Genomic DNA, 25,496 nt, shown 5'->3' on the forward strand with positions numbered 1-25,496 from the left:
TCCACATTCCACAAACACCAAAGAGCTGCAGCACAACATATATTCATAACACTAGTGCGTGTTTGGTTGGATTCTAAAGTGGAATTGGATAGGGTCGTTCATGTTTTTAATAAAATGTTGTTGTTTTTATTTAATTAGATAGATAAGATGAGTCTTTTTTGTTTGAGGGGCGAGAACAGATAAGGACGAAAATTATTAATTAATTATATTTTTTAATTTTAAATCATAATTATTAACAACACTAATTAACATGCACTAATTAACAATAAAATATACTAATTAACCATAATCATACTCTAATTAGATCATTAATTGCTACTAATTAGCACATTAACCTTTACAAATTCTAACCTTATAGTAATATATACTAGTAAGTAATACAAACATATTAATATCACTAATCATTTTACTAATGAATATAATTAATAAAGGTGTATGATTTCGTTCCACCAATTTAGACGGATAATTTCATCCAACATATTAATAGAATATTCTTTAAAAGGGATGATTCCATCCCTATAGTCCTAAACCAAATATCACAAAAATAAGGATCGTCTTATCGTATCCTACACCATCCCTTGGAACCAAAAATATGCTAAGAGACAGCGAAGAGAGAGAGCTATCCTTCCTCCCCCTTCCCTCTGGTCACAGCCAAATCCTCCTCCTCCCCCCCCCAACGAAACAAGAATGCGTCTAGAGGGGGTCATGGCAGAGGAGGAGAGGCGGCGCTTCACAAATCTACGCAACATACGGTGGAGGGTCGATCTTGACATCATGCCGGTGTCGGGGCTCGCCGACGGGGAGAGGGGTCAGGGCGCATCGGCCGGGAGGGGGTCGGGGCGTTTTGGTGGGAGGTGGAGGCACGAGGGGGTGGCGTGAAGGGGGCAGCGCGACAGCTAGGGGTGGCGCGGCAGCTGGGGGCGACGTGAGGGAATCGGAGGAAGCACGGCGGTCGGGGGCGACGTGAGGGGGCGGGAGGAAGCACGGCGGTCGGGGGCACAATGACCGGGGGCGGCGTGAGGGACCCGCGGGAGGAGGCGTTGCGGTCGGGGGCTACGCGGGGGAGGAGGCGCGACGCGATGGGGGTGGCATGAGGGAGGAGGTGTGGCACGATGAGGGTGACGCTAGGGAGGAGTTGCAACAGGTGGAGGGCCGATGGTGAGGAGTGGATGGAGTGCGCGCCGGAGGGATGGGTGGGGATCTTGTGTATATGTGTGTGTCTCCAATCCAACCTTGCTCCTCCGTTGTCCATTTCATTCCCCAGTCCACCCCCTCCATCTTGTCGCCGCCAAAGTTGACGTCGATGTAGCTAGCATAATGCCTGAACTTGACCATCGGTTGCCCAGGCAGCCTAGTCATGTGGTCGCCCTCTGGCCACTGGCTCCTGAACCACCCACAACGCAAGGGTTTGCCATCTCCATGTCGGGAGAACACAGAGCCATGCCCCGATCCGGTCACCCCATGCTTCGCTTTGCAGATCTGGCTCCGCAGAAGAGTCAGAGACATGGAGCCCTAAAATCTCACTCACTTGCGTTGTAGAGGGTGGCGACGGAGGAAGTAGAGGAGGAAGGGGTAGTAGCGGGAGTCGCTGCTACTGCTGTGGAGCCGGAGGAGGAAGCGCGGTGCAGCTGCAATGCGTGGTGGCGCTTGTGTTTGGAATGGTCGTGCTGCTGTCGCTAGATAGGGCAGGCGCGCAGAGTGGCCAGATCCGGGCAACAATTTTGGAGGTGAGCCATTCAGTGAGGATCCTCTCACCTCATCTCTACTGTAGAGCTCATCGGTGGAGATGGCCGTTGATGGGAGATGTTGGCGGGCACACAATTATGTCCGTGGATGATGGGTATGTTCTTTGTTCTTTACCCATCAATATTAACCGGTATACTGATGGGCGAAAAAATGTGGGAGAGTTCTAACCATGTCTACCACATCCAAGGTACAGGTATGGGAGAGCTTTAACCGTGTCTGCCACATCTAATTGCCATTCCTAATATGGAGCCCACGAATGAAGGGTGTGTTTGGTTAGGAGGTAAAGTGGGATGAGATAGGGTTGACCTTGTTTTTAGGGATGAGATGATTCTCTTTTTTGTTTGGTTAGATGGATGGGATGAGCCTTTTTTTTGTTGAAGGGATGAGGACAGATGGAGACGAGAATCATCAACTAATTTTATCTTTTAATTTTAAATAATAATAATTACTAATACACTAATCAACATGCACTAACACGTATAATGTTACTCTTGCATAGTCATTACTAATTAACAATAAAATATGCTAATTAACCCTAATCATACTCTAATTAGCTCATTAATTACCACTAATTAGCACATTAACCCTTACAAATTCTAATCTTATAGTAATATATACTAATAGTTAATACAAACATACTAATATCATTAATCATTTTACTAATGAGCATAATTAGTAAATGTGGATGGTTTCGTCCAACCGATTCAGAGGGATAACTTAATCTAGTATATTGAGAGAATATTTTCTAGGAGAGATGATCTCATCCCTGCTGTCCCTGAACCAAACACCACAAAACAGGGATCATCCCCTTCCATAACACCCCATCCTCTGAACCAAACATATCCGAAGTGACGAGCATTGCATGGCTACCAAGCATTACAATAGACTGGGGATGAGTCCCTTACAGTTCTTTCACGACCCAAATTCATCGAGCCCGTCAAACCATGGCCAGATCTAAGTTTGAGAAACTTCACCAACTAATTGTTCACCTCCGTGAATAGATTTGCCAGGATGCGGCATAGATGGGAACGATACCCATCGTGGGTCGAGGAGTCCCCTTGGATGCCCCAAATCCTAGCGGGGTGCTGCCCTTGCCAGAGTAGACGCCTGCTCTACAGAACCGCTCGACTATTGGGCGGTGGTAGTGTGCACCCTTTCTTGGAGTCGGTCGTGTGGGAGGGCGAGGCAGACTCCCTCAGCTCGAGACCCAAAGCGTGACGAGCCACACCTCTGATGGTAACGAGGCGGCGACACTAGGTACGATTCATCGACCAACAAACGTTAGCTCCCCCGCCCGATGCGCTTCTTCTGCTGGGTCACCGTGTTGGCCTTCGAGTCATCCCGGGCTAACGGGTTTAGCCTGGACTCCTTGCCGCAGAAGCCATGAATCAAACCGCCTTCACCATCATTGTTCAAAGAAAGGGGGAAACGCCTTCACGAAAACCGTTCCATGTTCCTCACTTTCAGACCAAAGAAGGAAGGCGTAACTGGATGACTTACCATTGAATAACTTGCCATGTTGTTTATATGTTCTTACTGTATCAATAACATTTGGATCAAATATCTTATATATCATCCTCACAATAAATGACATATTAAGAATTATGCAATTATTCGGTGGCATATTGTGAATTTATCTGAGAAATTAGTAGATCTCAAATCGGAGGTGGTAATTCCTTTTTCTCTCTACTGTTGGTTTGGTTGCTAGTTAGTAGTTAGGTTGACGATTGTTGAATCGTCGATCTTACAGACTTGTATAAGAGATTGGGGATTTTTCGAGTAGATGAATCAAAGGAACATACAAATAGGTTTTTTTTGATAGATTCAGACATCTTTTAGGATAATAACACTATACTATATTTATCTTGTATTAATCTTTAGGACTGTTTTAAAGGGTGTGTAGCTAGTCTAGATAGATCTAACCTAATCAGATGGCTTCCTTACATGTAGTTAAAGAAGATCTAGTTATGAAATGCTTGATGGATGCAGAGCTTTTGCATGTGTGTGATGGCTTATGTCTTGGCTTCTAATGACTTGTCATTTACAGGGTCTTCAGATTCCGTATATATAGGGGGCGTTGTATATCCTCTGAGGTCTTTTTTTTTTCTGTTCTTGGAGATAAGCTTCCTTTATTATGAGATATTCTAGGTGTCTACAGGTAGTTTTCATTTATTTAGGGATCTCTTTTCATGGGGTATCTAGATATATTAGTTACATATTAGTCATCGTTAAGTTACTATCACTACTATAGAATAACCATTTATTGTCGGTTCCAAATTGGTTTTTACTACCGGTTTTGGAACCAGCAATACGCAGCGGCCAATGATAGTCGTATTACTATCACTGACGGTTGTTGTTCACCGATAGTATTGGTATTTTTATGAAACAAAATAAATAAATAAATGATCTAGCTCGAAATCGAACAGGCTTGACTGCCGCTACCGCTGCGGGCTCGGACTTGAGCTGCTCCTAGCGCAGCAGCAGCTACGCGACGTAGACGTTGGTGAGCCTCGTATCGGCAGCGATGTCCGAGAAGCTCTTTCCGGACTCCGCCTTCGCAACCATCAGCAGCCGTACCACCGCCGCCCTCTGCCACTCTCCTCCATGCCACCCACCTTGCTCCCTCAGCTCACTCGCTCTACTCGCCGCCCTGAGCTATGCTCACGTGGTGCTCGAGAAAGTGAGCACGGTAGGTGGGGGTCAGAGTGTGCTTACGTTTCGCTCACGGTACGGGCTTTGTCGCCTCCGCTTCTTCTCCCTGAGGCCGCCGGCCTGGCACGCCGTCGGATTTGCAACAGAGCCTTCGGGTTTCACGAGCAATCCTACAGAGTACCCCTATCCCCATCGAAAAGCATTTGCAACAGAGGTACAGTCCAAGTTCAGAGATTGTCCACACAGCATCAGTCTTCCTTCCGTCGCTAAGCTCAGTCAGTAGTTGTACTTCAGTAACATGTGACCTTCCAAAATCATTTTCAGGCATGGTCGACAGCGATCCATCTGGATTTGCATTGGAGCATGGAATATCGGCTGCCTGCTTCTGAGCAAACTGAAACATTCTCCAGCTGTGACACTGAAAAACAACGTTGTGTCTATATTTCCAAATAAGCCACAAAACAGCTATACAAACTGAATTTAACGCAGCATGTGTTTTACTCATCATTCAATATGTGGCTTCACTGTTGGAAATATCAAATATTTCGACAGTCGCAAATTGTTGCATTATTTTTTTAAGAATTGATGCATAGGTCGCATAATTAAAATTGTTGTTTTAGGTTTCGCCAATTAATACATTACATATTTCACTTCAATTCGCCCATATATCACTCTAAAAACATAAATTTATATTGCAAAGGAAGAATAAAAAACAAGAAAAAATAGGAAATATAATAATGAAAACACAAACGAAAACAGTGCCGTGAGCCCACGCCTGGGCCAATCCGTGCTCGTGGGCTGCGCTTTGAGTCCGCACACGCTCGTGGGCCGTGTGTTTTGAACGCAGGCGGGGATGGGCACTGAGTAGGAGGCCTCCCGTACCCTAAAAAAAAAGGGGCCTTCCACCATGTCTGAGGATCTGATAATTAATAATTTACTAGAAATATAATATATTCTAACTATAGAGTACCATTGTACACGTATTAGCTATCTTGTACATAGATTTAATAACCATCATGAGGTAAATAAAGTATATGTGGATATTCCAGATAGTTCATCATGCTCTACACGAAAATTATCCTCGGATAAGAAAAATCCTCTAGATAACACAATCCGGTAAGATTACGCTCGATACTTTGAGTATGGTATGCCTTCCCGATCCGACTCGACAATTATCTTATATAGAAGCAATATGAGGTTGGATAGAAGCATAAATAACCTATTGAGATCCATAACAAATTCAAGTCACCATAATATTCATCCTACAAGAGTTTTAAGATTTAAAACACGAGATAACACATCAAGATTCATAAAAATAGATCTAGACATACCCCTATTGTAATTGTCTTCTCATAAAATTAATCAGGGCAGCACATGACGAGTGTTAGTATCCTAAAGTAACGTCACACCCAGTTTTATAAAAGAACAAAATCAGATGTAAACTATATTTATGGATCAAATTTCATACATACATCAACTTCATCAGTGTATCATATATAGTGTCATTATTACAACGTTTAACTTAAATAAATAGAAATGACCTCAATGGTCTTAAGCAAAAAATACTAGCAAAATACAACAAAGCTCCCATCTTCCACAAGCAATCGATTGGGGTTCCACCAGCCTAACCGTTTTCATCTTTGTCTGAGAAATAATATGGTTTTCCTTCATTATCTAAGCAGCATTTTGACGTATATTTGTATAAAAATAGCAAGTATGAGTACATATCGTACTTCGCAAGTGTGAAAAATAAGTGACATGCAAGTTTAAATAAATGAACAGATTATAACATGTACAATTTGCATAAATACCAAATATGCTAACGTATGAGTTATAAAAGCATTCTATTTAACTATGTGAATCATCATTAACCTTCCAACTTCTAGAAACATCTCTGCATGCCTCCTCAACTACCTGAAATCCACATCAGATTTCCAAACCAACTGACTTAATACATATCGCAGGTAACCAAAAACCATCCACTACTATTACCCATCACAAGTAACAACCCACCAACCAAACCAAACTAATCATGCGAAGGGACCACGCCGAACCATGAGCACGTTGTCCAACTTTACCCACGATTCGTGATCCCCGTATGTCCGTGACATTACAATACTTACACAATTTCGAGGTGTGTGGCTAGATTTCACTACAATGCCGTTACAAAATATCCTCCCAATAAGAATAAACCCACTGAGATTTCACAGCTATCAAAATAACATCACATCACCTAGAAGCCTCCTCTTGCGCCTTGTAGCTCTAGAAAGAATCACTCTTTCCTTCCTACACCACCATTCACTTATACTATGTTGAGGATATGCTAATCAATTGGCCAGACGGTACCTATATAAGCCTCATGGTTGAACTGTTAATCGGGGTTACCCATTTCACGAACCGGTCCTTAGGATATCGAGCAAACACTAACATCATCCATAGTGCTTCCGCGCACTTGTGCATTTCTGCACCATCATCATCTAACCTTCTGCTCGACATCTCTATATTCCCAGTTGCTACAACAACTACCAGAATTCCTGACTCATTGTTGCATAGACCATTATTCATATTTAGCCAACAACCCAACCATACCCTTATGCAAAAAGCTAAGCATAAGCTACCCAACATAATTACTACTGACTACTAAGGCGACAAGGGATAAATAGAACATGATACTATAAGTAAATGTGATTTGGAATTAACAGCATGTATATTTGAATAAAGAACACATTTGAAAACTAGGATTAGAATATTTAAGGACACTTGCTTTTACCAATTTGCTGTTCAGACTCTTCAAAGACTTGATCCTGGAGATTCTTGAACCGCTCCTCGTCTGCTCTCGATACACACAGGAAAACACACAATATAATCAACTCAGAACAACACAACAATAGCTAACATCTATGAAAAGGGTATTAGAAGATAGTTTACGTCACTACAAACGTGAGAGCGCGGAAATCGTCTAAATCGGAGTTAGAACGAGAAAGTTACGCTAAAAACAAGTTTAGGGTTAAACCTGAAAAAGAAAAGGACATATTTTGAGTAAAACAGAAAGAGCAAGGACCTATTTGTAAAAATAGAGGAACCTTTTTGAAAATATAGAAAAGTTTAGGAACTAAGATGTAAAAAGACATGGGATTTTAGGTATATAAAAAAATTTAGGGGCTTAAATGCAAATTTACCAAATTTCCCAAATTAAAAATAAATCTGGCGACAGGGAAAAGGGCTTGCTGACGTGGCTGTTGACTGGGTGATGATGTAAAGCTAAGGTGGCGACTGACTAGGATTATGTAGACACGTGGCGGCTCTAGATTTGCTGGCGAAGAGGTATTTCTCCACTCCAATCTGGGCTATGGCTTTTCGATCCAATGGTCGTGAGTTAGGGGAGGGGGTTTGTCGGCCAGCGGCTAGGACCGAGACGGCGGAGGGGCTCAGGCACGGCGGCGCACGACCGGGATATTGCCGAACTTGAGCTCCGACTCGCCGTCAATGATGGTGAGCGACGAGAGGGCATCAGGAGTGGACCGCGATCTCATCTGGGGGTTCTTGATGGTCGGAGAGGCGGTGGGTCGGCCTAGCGATGATGAACAGTGGTGGCACCTCACAGGTGTCGGTGGAGAGGGCACTCCGTTGGTTGGGAGGCGAGGGCGAGGGCACGAGAGTGTTCAGCGATCATCGGTGAAGCTTGGGGTGGACTAGCAACGGCAAAGCACGGTGGATTTGGCGCGACATCAAGCTCGACCGAGGGCGGTGATGGCGGTTAGGGTTTGCGTTGGGGTGCGGAAAAATATTTGTGAAATTTCATTAAATTTTCAATTATTTTTTTTCACTGCTCCGTGAATCCTACGTATAAGTGAAAACATATTTTGAAATTAGATATTTTATTCCTTTTCAAAATTCTTAAAATTCCATCAAATTTTCGGTGAAATTTTAATCATTATACAAGTTTGAAAGGGAAACCGGAGGAAGAAGGGTTTGAAAGGGAGAGAACGAACAAAGCATTTGTTGGTGCCGTGCACGCGCTTTCTCCTTCCCCCGTCTGGATCGGTTGTTTCCCAACGGATTGCTGTGAAGGCTACTACTGCTCGATCGTTGTCGCCGGCGGCGAAATGATTCACGAGCTTTTGTTGAGCTCTGGTCTCCCACGCTCATGGAGTAAAGACTTTTGATGCACGGTCACGGAGTAGCAGTATACCATTTTTCCATGGCATCACATACATGACAAACTAGATGTTAACTCGTTTGACCACTCGACGACGTCTAATCTTTGACCGTATGTATGTACGGACCGCTTCCGCTGCTCGTCAAGTCGACACACGACAGAGGCGTGAGGAACGGAACAGATCCAGAAGCGTACGTCGTGGTCCGAGAAAGCGAGCGCGAATGGGAATGCTGGTGAGAGAGAGAGAGAGAGAGAGAGAGAGAGAGAGAGAGAGAGAGAGAGAGAGAGAGAGACGACGAAAGGGCATTGCCATCCGTGCACGCATAGGATACGAGGAGTAAGAGACTAAGAGAGTAACATCGGAAGAGGTCGAAGTTTTTTTTTGTTGCAATTTTGCATTGCAAGGCAAGTAAAATCAAAAGGTTCTTGTTTGTATGAAGAATGTACAATGATCATGTCTTCTCCTATGCAAGAATTTATAGTGGAAACAAGAGTGACTATAACTAAAACAACCAAAATTCTGTTACTCGCATCAAGAATCAATGGCAAACTAACTAAAACAACCAAAAGTCTGTGAAAAACAAGTGTGAAATCCAAACAAAGAAGAAATTCCAACTTGCTACGTGAACTCCAGTTGCGCGCCATCGCGGTATCCACAGATCGCGCTGCCGTTCTCTGCGACGTCGAGCAGCGCGGCGAGCACGTCCGGCATGTCGGGCCGCTCCTGCGGCGCGTCGGCCGTGCACCGCATGCCGAGCATGAGCAGCTCCCAGGAAACCGCGCTCGCTGCGGACGCCTCCTTTTCCCGCCACCCTTCCTTGGCCATCCTCCGGCCCCACTCGACCAGGCACTCCTCCTCGCCGCCGTCCACGGCGCGCCGGCCCGTGGAGAGCTCCATCAGGAGCACGCCGTAGCTGTACACGTCTCCCTTGGTCGTGGCGCGCCACGTCTGCCCGTACTCCGGCGCCACGTACCCCACGGTCCCGGCCACCATCGTGCTCACGTGAGTGTCGCCGGGCCGGACCACCCGGGCAAGCCCGAAGTCCGTCACCTTGGCGCGCCCGTCCCGGTCGAGGAGCACGTTGCTGGCCTTCACGTCGCGGTGCACCACGGCCGGAAAGCACTCGTGGTGCAGGAACACGAGCGCCCGCGCAACGCCGATCGCCGTGTCCAGCCGCCGGGCCCAACAGAACGCGGCGGTGTCACCGATCAGCGACTCCAGGTTGCCGCCGTCGAGGTACTCGTAGACCAGGATCTTGGCCGAGCCCGACAGGCACCAACCGTAGAGCGTGACGAGGTTCGGGTGCGGCCACGTGGACCCCATCCGGTCGGCTAGCACCTCCATCTCGGCGCGGAACTCGCGCTCGCCGTCGCCGTCGCGCAGCCTCGCGAGCTTCTTGACCGCCACGGCGCGGCCGTCGGGGAGCACGCCGCGGTACACTACACCGTAGCCGCCCCGCCCGATCACCAGGTCGTCCGCGAAGTTGCCCGTGGCTGCCACAATGTCGCGGTACGTGAACGCCGTCTTGCCAAGCCGGAACACCTTCACCACCTCCGTCGACGAGGAGCACCCGGTCGCCGACGACGATAACCCGGACGGCGGCGACGACGTCGACATCTGCAAAGCGCACTTGCCGGATCCGCACTTGGGGTTCTCACACGAGAACGACTCGGGGTCCGGGTCCTGGTCCACGGGGAACCGGGCACGTAGATTGGTCACGAGGAACAGGACGGCGCCGGCGATGAAGGCGATGGTGAGGGAGAACATGAACCAGGCCGCGATGGTTCTTGGAGACATGCCTCGCCTTCTAACCGTGGAAACATCCACAGCTTCAGGTGGTGGTTGCTTACCGGTGCCTTGCCGGAATGAAATGAGTGGGTCGCCGAGGAAGGACTGCTCGTCGAAGGTGCCGAATTGGCCCGTGGTGGGGACACTGCCGGAGAGAAGCGGGTTGTAGGACACGTTAAATCTGTTCAACTCCGTGAGCTGGCTCAGGCTCTCCGGCAGCTCGCCGGAGAAGTTGTTGTACGAGAGGTCCATCATCTCGAGGCACAGAATGTGGCCGATCTCCGACGGGATCGCGCCTGAAACGTTGTTTCTTGAGACATTCAGCACGACGAGCGGGAGCCGGCTGATCTCCGGCGGCAGCTGCCCGGTGAGCCGGTTATCGTCGAGGTGGAGCAGGCTGAGGTTCCGCATTGCGCCGATCTCCGGCGGTATCTCTCCGGACAGAAAGTTCCTGGACAGCTGCACGTACCCGGAGATCGTGTTGGACCTCACCGGCGATGACGAGTTGGTACAGATCGGGACGATGCCGTAGCCTTTGAGGATTCGGTCCCATATGCTGCGGCAGTTCTCCCGAGTCATGACGGAGTACACGAAGCTGAATGGGGGATATGTCGCCGGGATCCACCGTTTCATGGCAAGGCACTCGCCGGAGCCGGTGAGCACGCTGGGATCGTTCCGGTTCTTGGCGAACGTCGGGCTGGGATCCTTCCCTATCGCTGCCATCTCCGGCGGGATCTTCCCGGTCAAGTGGTTGTCAGCCAGGTTCAGCCAGAGCAAGCTGGTGCAGTTGCCAATTTCCGGCGGTATCTCTCCGGAGAGCTGGTTCCCGGCAAGCATCAGCCATAAAAGCGACGTGAGGTTCCCAACGCTTGCCGGTATTCTGTCGGTGAGCTTGTTATACGACAGGTCCAGCGCCTGGAGCTCTGTGAGCCGGCCGTACGCCGGCGGTATCCCGCCATAGAATTTGTTACATGCGAGCATCAGGTACTTGAGGCTCTTCATGTCGGCCACCTCCGGTGGGAGATCGCCGGAGAACTCGTTGAAGCTGAGGTCGAGCCTCGCGAGCAAAGGTAGCCGGAGTACGCCAGAGCTGACGATGCCGCCGGTGTAGTTGTTGTGGTGCAGCACAAGGTACCTCAAGCTTGCAAACCTGCCAAAGATATCTTGCACGTCCCCTCCAAACATGTTGCTGCTGATGTCCCAGAACTGAAGCCTCGAGCACTTCGTAAGCTCCGGTGGTATCTGCCGATCGAACAGGTTCTTTCCGAGAATCAGGGTCTGGATCATGGAGAGCTCTCCCATTCCGGCCGGTATCACACCGGTGAAGCCATTCCCCCACAGCGACAAGTACGTCAGGTTCGCGCACTTCGAAATGGAATCCGGGAACTTTCCGATCAGCTGGTTCGCAGAGAGGTCTAAAGATTCGAGCTTGCAGCCGTCCGGGAACGTGGCCGGCATGGTACTCCCGGTGAGCTGGTTCCCAGCAGCGTTGAACTGCCTGAACCTCGCGACGCCCGGCCCAAGCTCGCCCGTGAAGTTGTTCGAGCTGATGTCGACGTACTCGAGCTTGCCGCAGCCGTCGAACAGGCCAGGGATGTTGCCGGCGAGCCTGTTGGTGGACACGTTGAGCACGGCGAGCTCTGTGCATATCTCCGGGAAGTTGGCCGCGATGCCGCCCTCGAGCCGGTTCCCTGACACGTCGAGCGTCCGCAGTCTGGTCAGGCTTGAAAGCTCCAGAGAGCCGCTGATGAGGTTGTGGGATAGGTTGAGGTGCACGAGGCCACGGCATTGGCCGATGTCCCCGGCGCTGCTGATGGTGTTGACGGAGAGGTCGAGGGAGGCGAGCGCCGAGAGCCGCGAGAAGTTGCCGAACGCCGGGCCGGAGATGCTCGCGCCGGACAGGTCCAGCGACGTGACGCGGCCGTCCGCGCCGCACCCCACCCCATGCCACCCGCACGGCGACGCGTCGGACTCCGGCCACGCGTCATATGCGCCGCGGTTCACCTTGTTGTTCTCCTGCAGGAACCGCTTGAGCTCCACGAGCACCTCCTTTTCGCCCCCGCCGATGCCCTGCGCGCCGATCAGCACCACCACCTCACCTTCAAGACGGCACGATCGTCACGGTTACACGCGCAATTCAACTCCCACACCAAGAACAGAGCAAAACAGGAAACCAACAGAGCAAGAACAGGGGAGGCATGGTCTTCCTTCCTACCTGCGACGAGGAGTAAGCCGAGGAATCCGAGGAGCATGGGAGACATGGCCTTGCTTCACGAATCATGGAAGAACCCGAGGCGAAAGGCAAGCTGCGACGGCGGATCGGGTGGGTGTTCTCCACATGCGCGTGCTGCGTCTCTTCCTCTGCTTCCTGCTCGGTTCTCTCTCTATTCTTCTTCACAGATGAAGCAGCAGAGAAAGGCCAAAGGCCGTGCTACTAATCACAAGTTATGTAATGGCTTATGTTCGCATCCGTGATGAACACGAAAATTTTACTATAGTATACGGATATATGATTTATCATCGCTTATTTATGTTAGATTTATACTAAAAAAATATATTAAAAAATCATAAATTAGATGTGAGAATCTATAAATGAATGTGTACAATAAACTTTGCATATGCAAAGTCACAGGGAGTTACAGGCCAACTAATGGCTGTCGCTGTTGTTCCCGGTCCCGTCCTTTGAATCCCTGCGTTTACTAAAACCACACTCGTGCTGACTGAGGAGGAGCTGCAGCTTGCTTGGGTTGTGGTCTTTGAACTTTTCTCCTCGTTTTCCAATGATGGCCTGGACATGTCACCAAACTGCAGATTTTATGGATTTTTTAATCCCATGATGGGGGTGATTAAACTGCAAAAATCACCGGTTTACCACCCCTGTCGGCAAACATCTCAACAGTGACGTTAGCCGAAGTTCTTTTAGTGCTAGTGTTACATGCCGTAGCAAGTAGTATAAACTACCCTTGAAAGGAGCAGAACAAGAGGCCTCAATCTATGAATGCAAGAATTCCGAATGGATTTTAGTGGAATTTTTATGAGATTCGTGCAACTTCCATAGGAATCATTAAAAATTCCTACAAACTAAAGGAGTACCCTGTTCGACGATAGTAGATTAGTTTTCAATGGCACATATGCTTATTTGTCATAGTCGACTTTGCTATTCAAATTTGATCGGCAATAAAATTAAAAATTATTAGTTAGGTAGAATGAGAATGGTATGATTAGATTTGCCTAAATAAGTGTTGTGTGAATATTACACTTATAACTATTTACATACGTGTTTGATAAAAAAAATACGGTCAGGATTTAAATAGTAAACTCAGTAGTGTTAGGTATATTGAAACAAAGGGGGGGGGGGTATATATCTTAGAAACGACTTCCAAAACGGGGAGGATAATTTCCTTGCTCGTCAGGTCAGGAAAGGCAGCCTCCCTTGTTGACGGCTTTACAAAGTTTTTCATTGTGGTTTGGTCTACCTTCCAACTCGGGAACGGGAGAAGGGCACGCACGCTGCAGGCGTGCGCGTGCACTCGATGGAAGGGGACGGTCTAGACGGCATGGTGCGAAGACCATAGAAAAGCTAGTGGAGCGTGCTGTGCTCTCCGACAAAACTTAATGGCGTCTGCCGAGGAATGTTCCCGGCCGCTGCCCCAGGACCGCCGTCGTAAAGAAAAAGGCGGTGGATGGGTGGAGTGGGTGCGTCTCTAACACGAAAGGAAATTCTATATGATAATATATATGAAGATTTATATAAAATTCGTTTATATCATCTTTCTTTAATTTAACGGCCGGCACATATAGGTGAGAGGAAAAAAAGTAACACGTGTCGTGCTGAGAGAGGATTTTTTAAACGATCGGTGTTATAGAATTCGCTTCCCTCTAACATAGGAATGCTACGACGGAGCTAAAGATACAACCGCAATTTCTACTTGCACCTATCTTTTTAACATTAGTACAACTCATAACCGTACTTACACACTTACACATTCACACCATCATACATGCACTCACGTAACGTCTACTAATTTCGGAGATGCAAAACTTTGAGATTGACGAAGTTATTATATACGTCTCACTGTCAGCTAGTATGCGACCTGCAACTGAAAGAAAATTTTGTTTTTTAGACACATAAGAAATACACAGGTAGACTACTTAAAATCTACCACTGCCACCCTTCTAAAATTCTAGAGATTGATGTAGCCAGAAAGCAAGAGATCATAATCATGATGTGCTAAGCATCGAAGGCGATAGACTTTGAATTCTTCGTCGAGAATAGATAACGATTTAGTACTTAGACTATATGATCAATGATTTACATTCAATAGACTTTTACACTTTTATTTCCTTTAAACTTTCAGCTATAAGATTAAATGATGTAATAATGTATCAGAATTGTATACATCACACGATACAAAAGACTAAAACTTTTTATTATTATTAAAAACCCTACGATGCCCTTATCCTACGAGCATACCAAGCCCGCCCGAGCTTGGCTCAAAAGAGCCAAAAAAGTTAGCCATATGATAGTTACTGGATAGCAGAGTAGTAGCTTGAAGGTACCTGGGCCTGGTCTGAGACTCTGAGCTCATACCTACAATCCTTTTTTTTTTTCTTTTTTACAGTGTAAAATTTACTGCCTGTCTCAAAATGGTAGGCCCGACAACCTGTAATGGACGGCCTGGGCAGCAGATTGTTGGATAAAAGTGTGTTTTTAGATTTAGTTTAATCCCTATATAAATCATAAATATGAACCGATATCGCAGCCTAACTAAATGGTAACAATATATTCTAGACGTGTGGAACAAAAATGCTTTATGTCTCTCTAATATACTCTATGAAATAATAGAGTCATGAAGTCAAGTGAACTTACTGATGGACAATGAGAAATGTAAAGGTCCCGTGATGATATTGCAGCATATGATGATGAAGATGATGAACACTCGGTGAAGGTCTCGAAGAAAGCATATAAGCAGTAGATGTAGTAGACGATGACAACGAAAAAGTGAGTATAGAGAAACTAGATCATGAATAGTTGTATCAAGCATTTTTCAAAACTTTATTCTTTTTTTCCAATATAGGATCTCAAAGACGATGAATTTTAGAGATCTACTCTCCTGATCACCGTGTTCCACATCCATTTTGAAGACGCCAAGCTCGGAATGATGCGTCTTCGTGAGCGGCGCCCCTTATGGTGGGCTCTGCTTCGCCTTCCACCATGGCGTTCTCACATTTCGGAAGTCCCAATCAGCCACGATCTGGAGTCAAAACTAGGCACATGACCGCCCTTTACCTTTAGTTGTGACGACTGAGGCCGACGATTCTACGCAGCTCATGATAAAAAGCTTGAAGAGCCAAAGTGGATTCTTTTTTTGAGAAGGAAGAGCCAAAGTGAATTATATTCCCAGTGTAAAAGGCAGACTCTAACTAGTTTTTGTTCTCACCTAACCTTGTCCCTTTCTTTAGAACTTGGTTATACATCAACCTTTTCCTCTGCCAGATCTAGCTCATGTTATCCGTGCATGCATGCCTTTTTAGTATTTTTGTGATAGATTACCCATATCAGAATTGCATGCGGATTTTCTTTAGCAGTACTTTACCGGTAAGATTCAAAGATCTAATCTTGTGTTATGCGAGCGGTACGTACTCTAAGTTGATTTAATCATGGCTTACGCGCCAAGTTATTCAACAAGTATTCTTGTGTTGGCGTTGCGTCAGAGCCGGATATCTTTTCTCGGATGCTAGCTCAAAAGTGCAAGCAACTGAACGAACTCTATGCTGCCGAATCGGACCATCATCGTTCACAAGAAAATGGGGACAGCGTCACGTTCTTCCTGCTGCCCGTTGATTCTTTCGCCGATATGATCGTGAGGTGTGCAAACACTTTTTTTTAGGCTTCCAAATCTCAGAGTTTTTTTGCTTAAATTTTTTCGTACGCTCACTACGTAAACATATTTTCGCATTCAAAGCATGTACTTCACGGGTTCTAATAATCCGACGATTTCTTAAATTCATTTTTCTACTTACTTGAAGGTTACATGCACGTACCATGTCACTCTCATTCTCCGTCAGCCTACGAAATTCGTTTAGATAAGCCAGGAAGGAAAATACTTGGAATATATATATCAGTGACATCAATATATATGTATAAACATCGATATCAGCGGCCTCTTGTATGATTAGCGTGTTCGTCGATCCTCGGTTCATTTAGATCCGGGGAAATCGAGGCAGAATGATTGTTGGATCGCCGAGTAGACCTGCAAGTAGACCTGAGCATAAAAAGTTTGGTTCGAAAAAACCCTGGCCTGGGCTTGGCCTGAATTTGCCTGCCCAAGTAAGCCCATTGCTTACTAGAGGCCGAGGCAGCCTAGAACGTGCAAGCTTTCATGTTTCAGCGGTCGCCCGGCGTCCGGCGAGGACTTGTGCGCGCCTCCAAACACCGGCAATGCGGGAGGGAGCATCGACCGGCGCGAGCGTTTCTTCCCCAGCGAGGTCGCCGTGGTACCGGGAGTAGCAGCGGACCATGAGCATTCGGTCATCTTGGGACGGACGACGAGCGGTAGGAGACGGCGGCCTGTGCTCTGTCGGGCCCATGAGGTAGCACCGTCCCATGAAAAGTTACCACGGAGCAGGACAGAGATCTTGCCGAGGTACTAAAAACCTTCAAAACATCATCTAAACAGTCCCTACAAATTACGAAAAAATGTAGTAGTGTATATCATGCTACCATATATCTCTTCAAGGAAATGTCGTCCAAAAATACGGCTGGTAAGATGAGAAATAAAAGACAAATTTAAATATGCTAAAATTTATTTATTTTTTCTCATTGCACAAGCAATTGTTTAAGTTAAAATTTTGTGAAGAGCTAGATGATAATATCCTCTGCACCAAATATTTTTTTAGAATTTTTTGTAACTATTTTAATAGTGTTTTGAAGGTTGAGAGCATTAGAACCCATCATTTTTATGATTTTTAAACTTATCACCCAGTAGATGAGCAATTTTTAAACTTGTCCCTCGGTGGATGAGCGATAAGAATTTCTCGTCCACTGAACATACTAGAGGTAACTATTTTACAAGTTTCCAAATAGCCGCATAGTTTTGTAATTTATAAATAAAAAATTATATAAATAAAAAAACTCAACAAGATCTTGCCGAGGTAGTCGGCCGTAGTGTGCAAGGCCCAGCGCTGGTCGCCGGGCCTGGCGCAGACGACGTTGAGCAGATGAGGGCCCTGCGCGCTCCCCTCATCTGCTCGAGTCTCGACGCTCCTGCTCCGAGCCTCCGACGACACAGCTCAGCGCCTTCCGTTCGTGCTCAGAAACCCCAGCGCCGCAACCCAAACCCTGCAAACGAGGGGAGCGCGCAGGGCGCAGCAATGGCAAGCAAGACGCTATCCATCTCCTCCCTCGCCTCCACCGCCTTCGCCTCCTTGCCGCGCTCCTGCAGACCCCCGCGTCCTCCTCCCCTCCTCCGCCTCCTCGGCCCGCGCCTGCCCCCAGGGTCCCACCTCCGCGCCTCCCCTCTCTCCGCCGCCGCTGACGCCGACGACGGCGTCGACAATGTCGAGCAGCTCCTCCTCCCTCGCCCATCCTCCTCCCCGAGCGGACGCGGCCGGATCGACCGCCTCATGAAGCTCCAGCGTCGCGCCGACGACGACGACGCCCCCTCGGGTGCGGCCGGACGGCGGAGGTGGTTCCCTTACCTGGACGCGTTCCGGTCCGCGGGGGGCGCGGAGCTGTCGAGCCGGGAAGTGGTGGAGGTGCTGGAACCGCACATCCTCGAGCCGCGGCGGGACCGGATCCGGTGCGCCGTGGACAACCGGAGCTACGCCGTGTGCCTGGTCGTGGAGGGCCTCACCGACTTTGGGAACGTCTCCGCGGCGTTCCGCTCCGCCGACGCGCTCGGCGTGCAGTCCGTGCACGTCATCTCCTGCGACAACAACAAAAGGTGCAGAGGTGAAGAGTGAAACCGAAATGCTACTAATCACTTTACTATCAGTGTCGTTCTTGTCGTGGTTACTCGGTAAAGTTAACACTCTGTTAGAGTTAGTTGACCAAACTGTCAGTGGCCTAAGAGAATGGATGCGTCTTTAGAACCTAGTTTGGATAGGATAGGTTTGTTGCAATCCCATGGAAAGATTTTAGGCTGGCGATTCTTAAAGAGGCACAACTGTACTATTTTCCAGAACTAGCAATTGCACATGTGTTTCACACACGTTGAATCAATGCGGGATATAGCAATCCAAAGAAGTAAAAGAATATAACATAATAAAAGAGGGATTTGCATACACGATGATTGAATCCATGTGGTCGTGCGACGCGTGGATGGATGGTTGTTGAGGAGATGGTCGTCGTCGATCAACGGAGGTGGCCAGCGTTGATGAGGTGGGTCCTGCATGACTAGGCGGTGAGTGCGAGCCAATGAGCGAAGGTAGCCGACTCCCAACCGTGGAGGTGATCAGCGTATGACTAGGGTTGCGGTTGTCTGTCGATCCGTGTAGGCGGTAGTAGGGACTAGAGACTGTGAATGGATTTTGGAAATAGACTAAGAGAGGGAAAGAGAGCACAATTGTTGGAGATCTTGTCGTAGTTTTGAAAAAGAGGAAGAAAAGGACATACCGTTGATTGGCCTTGGCTTTTCATTATGCAATGATCATTTATCTTGGTTTAAGTTTTGGAAATAGAGTGACAGAAGGAAAGATAGCACGCTACAATCAAGGAGGGCGATCAAGGACGATGTGTGGGGAGTAGATTGATTGTTAATCAGCTAATTGATTATGATTTTTCATATTATAGGAGAGGGGAGGAGACATGGAACCAACTTTGATTGTAGGCCGTTTGGTCGTGTAAGATGTACGGCGGAGATCGTTCTGATCTACCATAACTCATCCATTTTATAGGAGTATAGAAGAGTTTGCATCTAATAGCAATTCACCCCTTTACCCTCGAAATAAATAGCTTGCATAAGACAATAATATTTGATGGTATTCGCCTACTCTCCTTTGAGGTGCCAGATAGTTGATGGATATTGTTTGGGTATGTGCATTTCATTTTACTTTAATCAATTAGCTTCAAGCCTTCAACTACATAAATTTCTGAGGACATGATTGGAACACAATGCCTTTGTTATGCAAATTTGAACTAAGGAAAGAATCCTATAAAGGAAACAATCTGTCATGCTAAAAGTTGCTAAATTAGCTACTGAATTGGTACTTTCATTAATTAGGTCTCGACCTGGATGAATCATGAATGTGACAAAAATTGTTGAACAATAAAAGTTAGGCATCCATTATCTAAGTTTCACATCACATCTTTTGAAGATTGCAGGTATCACTCGAGAGAAAACTTTGTTCCTCAATCCTCATCAAACTAAGACAGCCTCTTGACTATTGCAGGTATAGAGACAACAGACATGTGAGCATGGGTGCTGAGAAATGGCTTGACATTGAGCTATGGAACTCGCCTGCAGAATGTTTCTCTGCATTGAAAAAGCGTGGTTATCGCATCGCAACTACTTGTTTGGGAACTGATTCGGTAGCATTTTCACTCTTGTTCATCTTATGTATCAATTTCCTTGCAACATGAATACTTGTGATCCACATGCCATATGCTGCATGCCGTTCAATGCTCACTTGTTGCTTTCAGTGAAAAGTAGCAGCTGATTTTAAACAAAAGGGAAAAGAACATTTTTGGCGATTTACATAGATAAGATGCATTTATTGAATAATATATTGTGTGTCAAACACTCAAACTATGTGTAGTCCATAGCCACCAATTTTGTTGACATCTGTCTGATGATCATCATCTATTTGAGGGTACCCAGAATATGAATTTGGATGTAGCACCGACAAATGTTTGAATCAAAATTGAGGAGAAATGTTCCAATAATTCATTATTAGGATTTCACCTTTCTCACCAAAAGGTGCTCTATTATCCAGTGATATAAGTAAGATAGTTGAATGAATGATTCTGTTCTTAATGGTTTGTAGGTTTCTGTGTATGACATGGATTGGTCCCAACCAACGGCTATTGTTGTGGGCAACGAGCTTAGGTAGGGGCTGTCCCTCCTACCCAGTCATGCATCTTTTGTTGCAATTATGTCATTATTAGTGCCATAAATATTTGAATGAAGAGATCAGTTACTAGGCTGTGCTTTCTGTTGTATTTTCTAACTATTCCTTTTTTAATTAGAAACTTGAAATGTATTTTAGTCTTAGATCTGCGTACCAGCTTTGTGGCGAGGTATTTGAATCTCTCTTCTTTCAAGAGGAGTGGCGTATGCTCTCCAGTGAATAGACTAACTTTAGTGCCATAAATGGACTTAGAAGTTTTCAGATCACAAGCCAGGAATTTCTTTTTTGCTACCATTGCCAAGTTTACGTACTTCATTGTTGAAAGAAGTATGTTAACTTCATGCCTTGAAAAGTTCATACAAATTGAAAAATTGTCACACTAGGCTTTTCTTTACCATCATGAAATGTGGGGATTAACTGATACATTAATGTTACATCCTATAGTTATGGTTGGTATTAACTAATTCTTCGGTGGCAGGGGTATTAGCGATGATGCTTTGAAGTTGTCAGACTTGCATTGTAGTGTTCCTATGAAAGGCATGGTGGATTCTTTTAATGTATCTGTTGCAGCTGGAATCCTCATGCACCATGCTGTTTGTGATAGAGTTTCCCGTCTTGTAAGTGCACTTTCTTCATTCTTGACGTCGTCATATCTCAATAGAAGACTTGATAGCCCCAAACCCATATATTAAAGTTCCATCTGTCATCATATGGTTCTGCTGCCTCTGAGTTTCAGCCAAGAGAAAGCAGCTATTATAGTTGTTTTCCCATTGAACCATATGGAAATCACAAGGATTATACTCAGCCCTAGTACCAAGGGCCTGTTTAGTTTTGGTTAAATTTGTTTCATCACTGGTAGACTTAAACTAAAGCCAAACAGTTGCTTACTTTTTGGATTTAATTATATGTTTTAATAGGTCGTTTAAGATAAGTTGAATCTTGCAGAGAGCAGCTTCAAGAGTTTATCAGATCCACAAATGGATCTTATTTCATAAGCTAGATTAATGCTTGTAGGTGTAAACTCAAGAAGCTGGCTCTTGAATTAGCATACTGGAATCACTAGCACAAACCAAAACTACCAAATGTAGTACTTATATGTGGTTTCACCTGGACTGTAACAATTGTCCAAACATATAGAAACCGGTGTGGAATTTTAGCCAATTTGCCAAGCTTGTAGTTTTATGGCCTGATGGTGAATGGTTTGAACTGTCATCTTTCGACTCACTGATGAATTTTGAAGTGATCGGAATGAACTTTTTTCTTGAAAAATATAGAAACTTGTATTTACACTTCCATCCGTTTATTTTACGTTCATGCTGCTAATGTACCACCAAATGAGGCAATTGTGGGTTAAGGTCTGCTTGTAAATTAACTGTGAACTGCAAGCATCTTATCTTCGGTATTTTCCAGGGTCATCACGGTGATCTTTTACCTGAAGAAAGTAGAATATTGCTTGCTGAGTTCTATTTGCGCCATAGGGAGAGCACAGCTAGCATAGTTCATGAATATGCCAAAAGGAAGGCGGAAAATTTTATGGCCGGACTTTGAGAACATCTTGATGACTGCATATGCATAGGCTAGGTAATCAATCTGAGTGATTCTTTTGGCAATCGGGTGTGGGCTTATCTGCTGCATTTGTTTCAACAATAGACTAACTGGTAAGTTTCTTGACCATTTAAGACAGCTTATTCTGTTAATCATTTTTTAACATTCAGTGTTCACTTTTCTTAGATCATTTTTCTGTGTTCATCTTTGCAAATGTTTGTACACAGTAATCTGAATTGCGATATTCTGAATTTTGTATGAAGGCCACTTATCTGCAGAGTAACCGTTGGGCTTCTTGGCCTTCAAGAGTTTCAAGATGATTCCCACAGAATTGCTGGTAAGATTCCGACCCAACCGATTGTGCAGAGATTTTAACAGTTACACATGGTCTCAGCGATGCTGCATATTGCTCCAAAATAGACGTTGATAAAGTTTGTATGTTATTGTAAGGGCTAAGCTTAATATGTTTTCCCCCAGAATCTATCGCAAATCTTGACAATGCACGATTTACAATTGACGGTTAGGGTTGGAAGTTGTTGTAACCTCTTGAGAGGCAAGAAGGTGCAGTGTAAAAGAACTCTGTTTTGTGTACATGAGGATGATGCATTGTGATGCAAAGCAGTATTGCAACTTGCAAGTACGATCTTTCTTTCCTGCGTGTACATGTGCAATCTCGGTATAGAACTGGTTTGGGTGCAGGATGCCTTTGATTTCGCTACCAGCTCCGCAAGAAAGCGATCGACGAGAGCCCTTGGGGATAGAGTGCAACTTGGCAAGCGGGGTATACTCTTGTGTGCTTGCGTGCCTGCCTTGTTTCTTTTAAAAACAAAAGCGATCCACAATTTTATTTATTCATAAGAGTTACATCGTGCATATGGTTATACAGGATGAAATCTCAAGGCTCCTCTAACCAAACTAATGCTTCTTCAATACAACCCTTTAGCTACATCATTTGCCTCCCTTGAACAATGTTTGAAGATAGTCTTAGAGAAAGATAGCCTGGAGCCTGCTTCTTCAATGTAGATTGTCTAGGGGCTCTTGAACTGTTTGAGTCAAAAATTGCTTCATAAATTTGTAAAGCATCTGTCTCTATTATGATTTTGTTACAGCCAATATGATTAGCAAGCAAAATACCATTATGTATTGCCTCTCATTCTATTGCATGGATAACCGGTCAGCAAACAGCAGCTAAGAAACCACCCCTTTCATCTCGGATTACTGAACCAATGCCTCAAATGTCCAGATTCTTCATGAAAGGACCCATCAATATTCAGTTTTATAAAGCCTTCTGTGATCTCATCTAGTTTTTCAGTGCCTGCTCCTTTGTGTTGAAACTAGTACTCTCTATTGCTCGAATGTAAGATTTAAGGAAGACACATATCACCTGAATAGTTTGTGATGGAGTGCCTACCCGCTCTCCTCTTCTTAACTTATTTCTTACCTACCAAATATACCAGCAGGCCACCATCACTTTTGCACCAGAAGTTGTAGCATTAAGCGCTTCTTTTATTTCTTTTTCCAAGCACAATGCTTTCCACACACGTGCGGCTCTTTCACATTAAAAAAATACCATGTCTTGAATCTTCCGAAAATTTGGAACATATTGCACATATAGTACTTACCCTAATATGCCTTCTATCAAGGATGGCATATGTCGGCACAATTGTACACGCCATTTTGGCATATATTTGCACCCGTATACGTGTAAAAAAAGAAAAAAAAGAAAAAAAAGAGTGATGGCGGGCCCTTTTTCCTTTTGGCCAGCCTCACCTGGCCAGGCCAGCTCAGCTCGCTTCCCCATCTCCTTATCACCGTCCCGGCCGAGCTGCCCTAGGGCACTGGGCACCCTGTTCCTCTTCTCCCTCTTGCTCACGCCCCCGTTGCCTCTCTCCTGCGCTGCACTCGTGCCACCTCTCCCACGCTCTTTCCTTTCCTCCTCTCTCTGCTCCCTGGGCTAGAGCGCCCGAGCGCGGCTGAGGGCTCCCGAGCCACTCCGCTCCCTCTACGAGCCGCGCGTGCTCGTCCTCATTCTTTCCCATGCTTATCCCCCCCAACTCTCGATCCGTTTTTGCCACGTGGAAACCCTAACCACCGGCTATATAGCTCGGAGAGGGGTGCTCGCGGAAAAAAGGGGGTCGGATCAGCGAAAGAGAGAGAGAAGAGAGAGAGAGAGAGAGAGAGAGAGAGAGAGAGAGAGAGAGAGAGAGAGAGAGAGAGAGAGGAGCTTTTCAACTTCAATCCACTAATTGTCGTCGGTTTTTTTGGCATCGCCGGACCTCCATGGTCACCGTCGCCCTTGCCGGTAGGTCTCGATAGTGATCTATTCTTCTTTCCCCTCCATGTGTGCTACAAGTGGCCAGTCGTGGCTTCGTGCTCGTGTCCGTTCAAAGTAGGTGGCCGGTTGTGGCTTCGTGCCCGTGTCCGTGCAAAGTAGGTGGCCGGTCGTGGCTTCGTGCCCGTGTCCTAGTGTGTGGTGATGCTGGCCGGCGCCTCGTGCCCTTGTCCGTGCAAGCAGGTGGTATCTGGCCGTTGTTTCGTGCCATGGCTGTGTATGGTTTTGATTGGCCGCGTGGGTGCTAATCCCCGGCCGGGTTTGTGCTGCGATTTTTGGTGATCCGGGTGTTCTTGTGTGGTAGTCGGCCGACATTCTCGTGCCACGTCCGTGCATACAGGTGGTTTGTTCTATGATCCGGCCGGCCCTTGTTGCCATGTTCGTGGCATGGTGCTGTGATTTAGCTGGCGATGCCTCTTGCTCTGTGGTGGTGATCCGGCCGGCCTCCATGCCGCGACCGTGATGATGGAGATGTTTCAGCCCGGTTGTTCTTATGTTTTGTGCCGGCCTCGTTGTCGTGGCCATGGAGATGTGATCATTGGCCGCCGGTTGGGAGCCAGAGGGCTGCCGACGAGCCGGTCGGGGGGTCCGGAGCCGCCAGGCATCTTATGATGAATGCCGTGGTGTGGAGATGGTTTTGTGCCGTGGTGTTCATGATTGAACCTGGCAACCATAGTCTTTATTTTCTTTGTTCTGATGCTGGTGGCCGATGACTAATTTGAGGCCAACCCTTGCTGATGTTGTTACCTTGTGCTGAGACTATGTTCGGCTGGTGTCGCTCCCATGGCGGTGCCGCTAGCTCGTTGGTCGGTGATGAAGCCATTGAAGATGAGCTCCCATCTTTTCATCCTTCTCTGCATTTCTGTTCTAGTGTTCAAGTGGAGATGATTGGGGCTGAGGTGTTTTGGCCGGGTGCTGCTGCGTTAGTACACGTGATGTGTTGTTGCCTGGTCAGTGTGGCACTATAGTTGACATCGTTGCTTGGCTAGTGTACATACCGCCGTTGTCGTCGCCATTCCATAACCTGGCTTGTGAGCATGGTGTAGCCATTCTGTTATGCCATGGTTGCTATTAGCTGTTATCTGTCCCAAATGATAATTGGGACGTTGGGAGGACCTCGCTGCTATGTGTGTGCCCTTGCCAATTAGGTGATGAGGTACAAAGCCTTGTCTTCCTTTGGTGCCTGATACTGTTCCTGGTTA

General features: G+C 46.4%; 2 protein-coding genes across 4 annotated transcripts; one reads left to right on the forward strand and one right to left on the reverse strand.

Annotated features, from left to right (window-relative positions):
- Nucleotides 1-8,967: 8,967 nt before the first annotated feature.
- LOC133891288 (probable LRR receptor-like serine/threonine-protein kinase At1g74360) lies at nt 8,968-13,003 on the reverse strand. The gene is made up of 3 exons (XM_062332000.1): nt 12,987-13,003; nt 12,562-12,780; nt 8,968-12,445 (listed from the first exon to the last, which is right to left on the reverse strand). Exons 2-3 carry the CDS (start codon nt 12,605-12,607, stop codon nt 9,177-9,179), a joined length of 3,315 nt encoding a protein of 1,104 aa, XP_062187984.1. The 5' UTR covers nt 12,608-12,780; nt 12,987-13,003; the 3' UTR covers nt 8,968-9,176.
- Nucleotides 13,004-17,501: 4,498 nt separating this feature from the next.
- Nucleotides 17,502-22,602, forward strand: LOC133891489 (uncharacterized). Of its 3 annotated transcripts, XM_062332208.1 has the most exons (7): nt 17,502-18,292; nt 19,740-19,878; nt 20,334-20,395; nt 20,896-21,034; nt 21,828-22,075; nt 22,226-22,299; nt 22,440-22,602. In XM_062332208.1, exons 1-5 carry the CDS (start codon nt 17,568-17,570, stop codon nt 21,963-21,965), a joined length of 1,203 nt encoding a protein of 400 aa, XP_062188192.1. In that variant the 5' UTR covers nt 17,502-17,567; the 3' UTR covers nt 21,966-22,075; nt 22,226-22,299; nt 22,440-22,602. The 3 variants fall into 3 exon arrangements, with proteins under 3 accessions (XP_062188192.1, XP_062188191.1, XP_062188193.1); XM_062332207.1 differs by having other exon boundaries at nt 22,226-22,602; XM_062332209.1 differs by lacking the exon at nt 20,896-21,034 and having other exon boundaries at nt 22,226-22,602.
- Nucleotides 22,603-25,496: the final 2,894 nt, after the last annotated feature.

The sequence above is a fragment of the Phragmites australis genome, chromosome 14 (assembly GCF_958298935.1).
Source record: "Phragmites australis chromosome 14, lpPhrAust1.1, whole genome shotgun sequence".
NCBI classification, from domain to species: Eukaryota; Viridiplantae; Streptophyta; class Magnoliopsida; order Poales; family Poaceae; genus Phragmites; species Phragmites australis.